Here is an 11,367-nt window from a genome sequence, read left to right as displayed (position 1 = left end):
TCTAAAAGTTGATATTGAAGAGCTAAAGAGACATAAATCTACAACAGAAAAGGAATTAGCTCAAAATGAGGAAAACAATGAGTTGGAATACTATGATGAAGTTCAATAATATGAGAATTCAAATTATGAAGGAAAATACTACAGGAATCCAAACGATAATGAACTCCAATGTTATGAGAATCCAAATGATGAAATCAATGGACCTTCCTCCTACGCAGAGGATTATTTTCCATTGAGTATATTCACATGTCCCACAAATCGAAGACTATCCTATTGGTGAATTCTATCAACCTGTCCACCAAACCACAATGAATCCTTTTGATGAAGATGATCGATCAATTTATGAGTCCCCGCCACCGCCGAGCTATGAAATGCAATTGTGTTCCGACAATATTGACAATATAGTGACTAAGGGTGTTATCATTGTACCTAACATGGATAGTCAAATTACCATCCATGGAGTTATACTTCATGATTCAGTTGTGAGGGTTTAGCTTATAGATTCCTTGCAAGAAGAAGTTGAGATCCATATTCCCTTTGGTAACATACAATATGTTGGGGACGGACGAGACACATTCCTGGCTTGACCAAAAAATTTAATTGTGATTGATCAGGTATAAAATTATTTGCCCAGATGTTTAAATTTTATTTTTACATGGGTACACTATATTGATATGTTAAATGATATTATGTAGGGACCATTGACATCTAAACGCAAATCCCTATCACCAAGCCCACATTTATCATTAGTTGGATCTCACATAGTTGTCCCTGTTGAAAGATCTCAATCAGAACCTTCAAATAGGTTAACTGATGACCAATGGGATAAAATTTATGCTAGTCTAAAATTTATAGTGATGGAGTATTATTCCATTAAATGAATAGATGGGGTTGTACAAGTTCCCGTTGAACCAGAGTTTATAGGAGATCGCGAGGCTATCTTCATCACATCGGAAGACATTTATCAAGTAGCCTCCATGGATAATATTGGATCCTCAGCTATGTTGTTTGGTATGAGGTATGTATCAATTCAACTTGAATTCAATTTGTTATGTGATAACAAACTGTTAGATGAATTTTAATATATTAGATATTCATCTGTAGTGAAGTAGGTTCTGAGATGAAATTGTGTACTGTGAAGATAACATAAGGTTGAGAACATGTGTGTCGCAGTGAAGTAGGTACTGTGAATTATGTGTGCTTTTATGGACGAAATTATGCATGTTGTTTGTTGTATGTTTTGTTTGAATTGAACTTATAGGTACTAATAATTTTGGATATGCTATAGAAACAGAGGAAACTCTGCCCAATTTTTTTTATGATATTAATCGAAAATGATATTAATTTATTAATTGAATTTTTTTTAATTTGTAATATTCATGATTGATTCTATAGATGCATTTGGGAAAGCGTGCACCAAAATTCACGACACCTATACAAATTTTTTGATCACTCTGAACATCTTTCTATTGGCAATGATGAAAGTAAAAATAATACAGTGGATCTTATAGCCAAATGGATGATGACTATGGATAGACAAAGCCAAATATATTTCAGCCATTGGATTGTTGAGTAAGAACGGACTACTTAAATATTATCACTACTATGTTTGGCTTTTAATCTTATAATAATTATAATTTATTATTGTTTTAGTTGACATTCGATGTTGGTGCTCGTGATGATGCAGGGGATGACCATAATTTTGGACCCTTTGAAAAATCATAAATCTCCACCAATAATGAAGGAGTTATGGAAAAGTAAGTTTTTCAATTTTAATGTATGCATTGTTAATTTTTAAGAGTTGAGAGTATAATATGTAGTTAATTGATTTTAATTTTTGTAGAAGATACACACAATGTTCAGAAAATGAATACATTGGCACATCTACAAAATTTCTAAGAGGTTCTTGTCCAAAACAGCCTGAAAATCATTAATGCGATTTTTATGTACTAAGATACATTTATGATCTTATAAATACACCGAATCTGGCAGAAGTTAAGTATGTTATAATTTACTCTTTTTTGCTTAAGAAAAAATAGATGTAGTATTTAATCATCTATTATTTATTAACTTTTCCATTTTGTAGTGGTTTGACAAAAACGAATACAATATCAAAGACGATCTACTCTCACTACCAACCGATTGTTTAGCAAGATTAATGTCATTCATTTATGAAGTCTAATTTTTCATATGTGCAACTTGCTAACATGACTTATATGTTAACTGGTATTTGTATGTTCTTATTATGTATATACAAACTACTTATGATATGTTAATTTGTATAATAAGATGTTATCTTTTAATCAGATAATAATTGATCAAATTAGGTATTTTATATTATTATATAAAATTTAGGTATATAATAATAATAAATAAAATTACGTATATTATATAATTGGAATTGAAAATATATAGAAGCACGTCCAAAAATTAAAAAATAAATAAATAAATTCATCTTCAATTTAGTTAACAGAACTGTAGAGAAATATAGTCTTTCTCCGCAGTTATGTCAACATGCACTATTACAAAAAAAGTTTTTTAGGGCTCACGCAAGTCCTCTATTTAAGAGCCTTAAAAAGTGAGGTTTTTAGGACTCGTGTTGCGAGCCCTAAAAGAATGTTTTTAGGGCTCGCATTGTGAGTCCTAAAAAAGTTTTATTTTTATTTTTAAAAAAATTAATTGGTAGCCAAAGCTCCCATCGGAGCTTCGACGATGACGGCGGCGCCACCACCCCACGGTGGTGGTTCGGTTCGATCCTTTAGTGGGTTTCGAAGCCCAAAGGACAAGGAATGCAATGGTGGTGGTAATTTGGCTCGAGGTGGCTCGAGGTGGTCAGAAAATGTCCAAAACGTTTCAGAAACCCAAATAGTCGCCGAACTTTGAAGGCTCCGTCGAGAGGGCTAGGGAGCGCGTAAGGCTTGGGGCTCGCAAGGCTAAGGGTTTCGGGGGCTGGTGAAGATGCCTGGGTGGCGCGTGTAGGTGGGGGGTGGTCGGAGAGCCGATGTTCATCTAGTGGCAGCAAGTTGCGAGATAGAGAGAAATAAAGATAAATGGGGGAAGAGAGACATAATCCAAGGAAGAGAGAGAGAGAGAGAGAATGGGCTAAGTGTTTTTTTTCTTTTCTGATTTAATATATAATAAAAATTTTGTTAAAAGAAATTATTCAAACTTTTAGGACACACATAAGTTTTTAGGGCTCACAATGCGTGTCCTAAAAGAAATTCTTTAAGGTCTCTCAATGAGTGTCCTAAAAAGTCCAAGAACTTTTGTTAAAAAAAATTCAAACTTTTAGGACACACATCAGTTTTTAGGGCTCCCACCGCATGTCCTAAAAGAAATTCTTTAAGGACTCTCAATGAGTGTCCTAAAAAGTCCAGGAGCTGTTTTTAGGGCTCGCTTCTAGGTGAATGCCCGAATATTTTTTTCTTTCTAAAAGCATGTTTTTGTAGTAGTGATAATCGCGGAGAAAGACTATTTTTCTCTGTGGTTCTGTTAACAAAATCGCTGAGAAAATGACTCATTTTCCCCGCGGCTTGTTTGCTACTTTTCTCTGCGGTCGCATACACTGCAGTTCTCAGTACTTCAAAAACCGCAGTGTATTTAGGTAAAAACCCACAAAGAAAAGTCTTTTTTGTAGTAGTGAGTCTTATTATGTTACAAAGAATTTCCTAATGGATTACTAACTAGCCAATGTACTAAGGTCATGTTGGGATATTGAGATTAGAAAGGATTTAAATGGATTAAAAAAATATAAAAAAATTAATGAGTTGATCATTTGCTAACACTGAATTAGAAGAAAATAGGTTAGCAATTCTTTTTTATTATCAATGAAATACATGGGGTAGGGATCGAAGAGGATAAAATTATCCTAAGTTTTTCAATGGGAATAAGGTATCACTACACCAAATACCTCTTTCTATAATACATAATTATAAGCTAATTGGAAAAGTATTATAATAGGTAACTAAAAAGTTAGAAAGCAGTAAAGTTAAAATGGAGGGAAAAAAAAGATGGGTAAATTTAAAAAGGAGGGGAACAAAAAAAAAAAAGGCAAATGTAAAAGCATTCTTTTTAGTAAATGTAGAAGGCAAAGGCTCCGAAAGCTCCTCCGCACCAATTTTCTCTGATTCCTCTTCTGCTCCGCCGCAAGAGCTGCTCCGATTGTCCCTCAGGTGTGGACTAAGGCTCGACCACTATGGAACGTAGGTAGGGACTAAAGTTTGACGATGATGGGATGCAGATGGTGCTTTGGTGGGGCTAGATCGGTGCAGGTGGTGGTCGAATGTGTCTGTTGCAAAGGTCGGGGACAGACGGGGACTGAAGGGTGACGAATGGGTAAGATTTTTTCTCACCTGTTTTTTTTTTTTTTTTGTTAATATCTCGATTGAAAACAAAGATATTGAATATGATATTTGTGTATTTATTTTGTGTTTTGAGATCTTTGTATATATCTGGGTTGAAGATAGATTCAAATCATTGGATTAATCATTTTCCTCTATTTGTGTGAGTGTTTGTTCTTCTGTGAGATTTAATGGATAGAACCCAATTCAATACCCTCGTCATCTCACACACATCTCTTCTCCACTGCAATTTTCTTTTGGTCAGCAACCCACCATCACCCTCATCATTCTCCATCTCAGTCACGGCAGCCGCACAACTCCTAGCCACCCCCATGCCCCTACTCTCCGCCTCTGTTATGTTTCACTTGCACCCACCCACCACCACCACCACCAGTCCCTCCTCCTCTCTCTCTCCCCCTCTGTAACGATCTGAGCCCATGGTCAGTACACATTTTCTTTGTCACAATTTTTTTTTCTTTTGTGGGTTTATATCTTTCATGATGGTTTTGGCTTTGGGATACATTTGGTGTTCTTAACTTGTGATCTCATACTGTTTTTGGATTTTTGTACTGGAAGAAGATTACACTGTTTGATTATGGATTTATTTATTTTTGAGAGTGCAGAGTATTCTTGGATCTGTGGGGTTATTTCCATCGAAGAAGACAAAAATTCAGATACTTAAAGATGTCAGTAGAAGAGTCAAACCTTCCAGGTATTGATATAGCAAACATACTAATAATAATAATAAATGATGGCAATCAATAATACTATTATAATATGAAAAAGCCATAGTTTCTTTTTTTAATTTGATTTTTGTAATCTTCTAGGATGACTCTACTTCTAGGCCCTCCTGGAGCACGGAAAATGACCTTGTTGCTAGCGCTAGCAGGAAAGCTTGATCAAGATTTGAGGGTCTGGCTTGATTTTTAATTTATAATCAATTTTAGTTATTAATTGCTTACTTTTACACATATTACTTTTTCTGTTTATTAATTCTAAACAGAAAATCTAGTGTTGAAAGGATTTCAATATTGACAATGAGGCTGGTGGAGTTGGTAAAGAAATTATAAAAAGTTTTACTGCCACTGTTAGTAGTAACATCCTTGAAATTCGATTCTATTGGGCTGGGAAAGGAACCGTTGCTATTCCTCGAAGAGAAGTTTATGGTCCTCTCATATCAGCAATTTCTGTCGATCCTGGTATGTTGTATCATGCCATATTCAGCTTCTCATTAATTATTGCTAATTTCAATTCCTTAATTAATTGTCTCATATAATTTTCATCAATTTACCATGCATCTGCCATTTATATGTATCTTATTCATTTTCTAATTCCATTTTGTTTGCTTATCCATCTGCATATGCTCTTTTTTTTACCATCTATTTTATCTTTGTTTATTTGATTTAAGATTTAATAACAGAATCCATAACAACTACATACTAGGCACAGTGGCACACACACTTTAAAATATATTCAAGTGAAGATAAAATTATGTGTATATCTTTGCTTATTGTTTTCTGTATATGAACGAAATCCTTTAAACAGTTACATTATTTATGTTCATACATTAATTTGAGCAGAATCAACGTGAAAGTGTGCTTTTAAAATTCTATTTTCTTGTAGTGCTAGTGTCATTTTCTTACGATTTTCCTCTTTTGTTTAATTTGGCAGATTTTGTTGCTACAGTAGTGTTCGTCGTATTTGTTTAATTTGGCAAATTTTGTGGCTACAGCTACTAGTAGGTAATGTGGGGCTAACAACTTTTTTAACAATATAAATTTGAGTTATCCTAGAACTTGTGTTTATTGCTGATCATTATTGATTCAAATATTCATGTACATATATGTCCTTTTGCTTACAGTTTCCTCTTTTTTCTCTTTCTTTCTTAAAATACAGATTTTTCAAACAATTCTTGGCTTACTCTTACTTGCATCAGATTATAAAACACTACTATTTCTGATGCCTTTTTTTGTAGGTCACATGAAGAGCAATCCTTATCTTGGAGATGAACCTATAGATATCAAGGATTTGGTCAATATTGGAAAATCATTTGGGCAGTAGGTTCTCATTTGATAACTCTTTGTTTCTATTTTATACCAATGTATAGTCTAATCCTACCGCTTTTTCCTTTTTGATGTTCCTAGAAGCTATTGCCATTATTGGTATGGAGCTTGTGCGTTTCTATATGTATATGCAAGCGCGTAATTTCTTTTTACCTATTTCCTGCAGGTGCCCCTATTATATGTCACGGGAGATTCATAAGGTTGTTGATATATTATTTGCACCTTCTAACTATCTCATTTATCGTGGATATAGGAAATCTCTAACAATAAATTGGCAGAACAGTGTACTCATATTTGATGAAGCTCACAACTTGGTAAGTTGAAATATATCTAACAAAGGAAAGTTTTTCTTCTGTACTTTGAAATTTGTTTGTGGTTATCCACTTTTTCTTTTTGAATTTTTTTTAGTGTTAATGCAGTACATTGATCTTATTTGCCTAAATATAACGTACGAAGGCCTATGTGCTGATGCAACTTCTTTTGATTTGCCTTCTTGGCTTCTTACGGCTTGCATTTCTGAAGCAAAAAATTGTATTGATATTTCTGTAAAAAGAAGGCAAGTTTCTGATGATAAGTCAAATAACCTAGATAATTTTTCAATTCTTAGAGGTAAACTTTACTGGTAATATTATTCAAGTAGTAGTGTAAATAGAATATGTCATTCGCCACCAGTACATTTTAGTGCTTAGTCAACATTCTTACTAATATATATATATAAATTTATAAATGATATTTATAAATTTATAAATGATGAATCCACCAGTGCTAGCATGCCAGCAGTACTTTGCACATGGGTCCGTATTATTCTGTACTATTCATTTTACCCTGCATTTGCATTTCTTTCCCTTTTTCTTTTAGAAATTCTTCAGGCATTTTAGCAGACTTCACGAACATGCTTATAATTAGTTATTAATGTATATCTTGCAGCACTTCTTTTAAAACTTGAGAAGCGGATTACGGAAGTGCCTATTGGATCCAAGGAATTAGGCTTCACTAAACATGTACCTTACATGTATGAATTACTAGCTGATTTAAATATCACTCCTAAGACTTCATCCAAACTTGTTGAGATAATTGATGAAGCAACTAAACTTTTGGAAGAAGATAATCAGCAACAAGGGAAAAGCAGTGCCTGTCGATTGGAAAGCATTGGCAACCTGGTTAATATAATTTTCAGACATGACAATGCTCATGCAAAATACTATCATGTAAGTTCCAAATATTGACTCTGTGTGTGTGTGAGAGAGAAGTATGATAAAGTAATTAGCTGAGAATATAAGTCTTTTCTGTTTTAGGTTCATGTACAGGAAGTTGAAGCTAGTGCATCAGATGGTTTAAAAGGTAACTTTGGAGAGTTATCCTACTAATTTAGGCCTCCTTTCAGTCATGCTTTTTGTAGTTGTGAAGTTTAGGTATCTATTTTTCCATTATTTTGGGTAAGGCATCTAGGACACTTAGCTGGTGGTGCTTTAACCTGGGAATTGCGATGGGGGAATTCTCCAAATTATTTATGGGTTCTATTATATTAACATCTGGCACATTATCTCCAATGGATTCATTTGCTCAGGAATTGAAATTGTAAGTATTACTATTTGATTTTGGTGTGAATGTGATAATTTTTAATATTTTATTTTTTTTACCTCGGAGACTTTCCAGTGAGGTTGGAGAACCCTCATGTTATAAACTCTAGTCAGATATGGGCTGGAGTTGTACAAGTTGGTCCATTGGGCTACTATTTCAATTCCTCTTATAGGAGTTGTGGTACTCTTGAGTACAAGCAAGAGCTTGGTAATTCTATAGGTATGTAGCATAGCTTTTGTGATTTTTTACAATAAATGATTTAGCTAAATAGGACACACTAGCTCTTCTGAAGCTATCTTCCTGCAGAAAATTTACTTGGTTATTTTAAATTTAAATTTTTCAAAGCTATGAATTTGTGTTTTGATTCCACTGCTCTTAAGACCATTGAGATTCATTCAATTATGTTATGATGATTCAGATAAATATCGGAACCTGAGTTTTGTTCATTTGTATTGATGCATCATAGATAAGTAGTCTGAGGTGTATTTAATGCTCCCATGATTTAGAGACAGATTGAAATTATTTTTCTTCTCAAAGTTCTCTGCTTAGTTTTGTACACTGTAATGTGTTAATCAACATACCTATTTTTATGGATTTAGGAACTGGGAGTTGTCCAATCCAAATCAGTAGCGCGTGAACTTGATTACTAATCATCATCCTTGATTTTTTGTGTTTGATTTCAATGTTTCAGTCAAGTTTGCTTGAATTGTTCCTGATGAGCTACTTGTATTCTTTCCATCTTACAACCTTTTGGACCAATGCATTGGGTGCTGGAAGAAAATGGTAAGCAATATAAATCAATTAGTGAAGGGTTCAACTCTGTTTATTTTAGTCTAAACAATTCTTGTTCCAATGTTTCAAAGTCGTGCCAATTCAAAAACATTATGGGAAAGAATTTGCAGGCATAAGAAACCTATTGTAGAACCTAGACAATCTTCTTTGTTTTCTGAGTCAATTGAGGTTACTTACATTAGTTCCAAGCACTAAAATATGTCCACAGACATCACTTCCTCTACTTAAATGGTCTATCTGATGCTTTTCTTTATTGGCTTAAGCACAAAACACCTTAATGTAAATGAGGTTTTCCAGTGCATATTTTTTTGTTAGATTTTGAATTTGAATGTCCTACTTGAGTGAAAGCTTGTTCATAGTGGTTGATTGTCACTAATTTTCCAGGTAAGTGAAGGATTAGATTTTGCTGATCATGTTGGAAGAGTTGTAATCGTCACTGGTATGCCATTTGCCACAATGACAGATCATAAGGTTTGATATCCTGTTTTCCTCCAAAGTCTTTTGGTACTTGCATATAATGCGTGCCATTGGAAGTTGAGTTCTTGTTTATTTTTTCTTTAAAAACTACAGTTGGAACTTTAATCGGTTTAGGCAATAGAAATAAATCATTTTTATTTCTTAATAGACACAACACCATGTTTGTATCTACTTTCCTTTCTGAATGACTGGACTTAAGCTGATGCTTGCATTCATGTAGGCATTGTTGGAGGATATTTTATGTTGGAGAAGATGTTTTCAACATCATGACATGCTTAAATTTTAATTTTTCTTGAGTTATGTTGATAAAGAGTGAATTTATAATAATTTAGGATCAAAATATTGTATTCTTCTGTGATTTTATAGTAGTTTATAGTAGTTCACGAGGTCTGTTGATTTATTGTTATGCACTTTACAATCAAATTCTTTATTTCACAATCTCTTGTGAATTTATTTAATCAAATGATGGCAGAGCTATATATATGAATTTATATTTGTATATTGTCTTTATATCTTTGTTTGCTTGCTGAATTATTGAGTGGACACGGCTAGTGCTTTCTAGGTGTGTATTATAGCATGGATTAATTCATTTAAGTGCCACTACAACAAAATTGACATTTAATGACTCTCTATAATGACTTACACCAATGATCCAAGACATTAAATGTATTTAGGGATATTTCAAGTCTAAGGGGGCAAGTCATTAAAAGTTATTGTTTATGACTAAGTGGGTAAGTCATTAAAAGTAGTGGGAGACGTTATTTATTATAAATTAAAAAGTCAAAAAAAAAATAATTAAATCTGACAATGGGAGCCCTCTAACATCTCCCCTGGGTAGACATGTACACATCCAACGTCTCCCCTGGGAAGACATGTACACTTCCAACGTCTCCCCTAGGAAGACGTGTACACATCGGACGTCTTCCCAAGGGAGACGTTGGAAGTGTACACGTCTTCCTAGGGGAGATGTTGGATGTGTACACATCTACCCTGGGGAGACGTTATGTAATGACCCACTAATCTAGACTCTTGGACCATTATCGAACTATACATACAAATTCTTTCTAAAACATACATTTGCGAAAATACCATAATTTATTATAAACTTGTAGAAACAAAGGTTACTTTCATAAAAATAAGTACGATATGGGTACCCATTGTCTTTAAAACAAAAATAACTTGAAATGAAAAGAGTTACATAGAAAATGCGGAAAATACATGTAAAACCACACAAAAAAAAAGTAAAATGAGACTACATCCTCGAATCGAATAACGCTCGGCCCCTTGACTCCATTCATCATCGATACACATCCTCTAAGCGTCACGAATCTTACCGCCTCTAAAGCTATTTTCCTGCACATAAAACAAAAAGGAATGAGGCTAATGCCCAGCAAGGAAAATCTAACACATAGTCATACACATAAATTTCATAATAAACGTAAAGACATATCATAACACTTAATACATACACTTATTATAATGGCCATTATTACTTGGGGTCCCATAGACTAAACAAGCTTATGCCCATGAGACTAGTGGGGTCCTACTAGCTAAGTAGGCATATGCCCATAATCTTTTTGGGGTCTTGTTAGTCAAATAGGGCATAAGCCCAAGCCTACAAACATACATACTCATAACACATTTAATAACATAAAACATAAGATAACATAAGCATATAACATATTGATTCTAGCCTATTTTCCTTACCAAAGTTACCGGGATATGTGGACTGAGTTGGGACTTTTTGGAACACTCCTAATAACCATTAAAAAGAGTGAGTCTAAAGAAGAAAAGAGATGAAATGAAAGGGATGGAAAGACTAAACCCTTGAAAGTTACACTTACCAAAACTTATGTGCTCAAGAGCTTAGATTTCCTAACCAAAATAAAATGGGGTTAGGAGACTGAGTAGAAGATTAAGACAATGGAAAATAACTTAAAACAAATGAACTAGAGTTTTGGTTACCTCAAAGACTTGTAAGATCAAATTACACCACAACCGAAATACTATAGAACCTCACTTCCCAAAGTGTTTGATAAGCTTATGATGTTTAAGCTTATGATTTTCCCAACCAGGTGTTTACACTCTCACACTCACTTAACACTAGCAGCTTC

The 11,367-nt window shown here is 33.9% G+C and overlaps 1 protein-coding gene and 1 pseudogene across 1 annotated transcript; both read left to right on the top strand.

Annotated features, from left to right (window-relative positions):
* Nucleotides 1-2,712: 2,712 nt before the first annotated feature.
* Nucleotides 2,713-5,433, top strand: LOC133825697 (uncharacterized). Its single transcript, XM_062258606.1, has 4 exons — nt 2,713-2,803; nt 4,241-4,335; nt 4,964-5,052; nt 5,168-5,433. The coding sequence occupies exons 1-4, from the start codon at nt 2,713-2,715 to the stop codon at nt 5,268-5,270; spliced, it is 378 nt and encodes a 125-aa protein (XP_062114590.1). The 3' UTR covers nt 5,271-5,433.
* LOC133825696 (regulator of telomere elongation helicase 1 homolog) lies at nt 5,378-9,358 on the top strand (annotated as a pseudogene).
* The last annotated feature ends 2,009 nt before the right edge of the window (nt 9,359-11,367 follow it).

The sequence above is a fragment of the Humulus lupulus genome, chromosome 3, assembly GCF_963169125.1.
Source record: "Humulus lupulus chromosome 3, drHumLupu1.1, whole genome shotgun sequence".
Lineage (NCBI taxonomy): Eukaryota > Viridiplantae > Streptophyta > Magnoliopsida > Rosales > Cannabaceae > Humulus > Humulus lupulus.
This window is presented reverse-complemented; position numbering and strand designations above follow the sequence as displayed.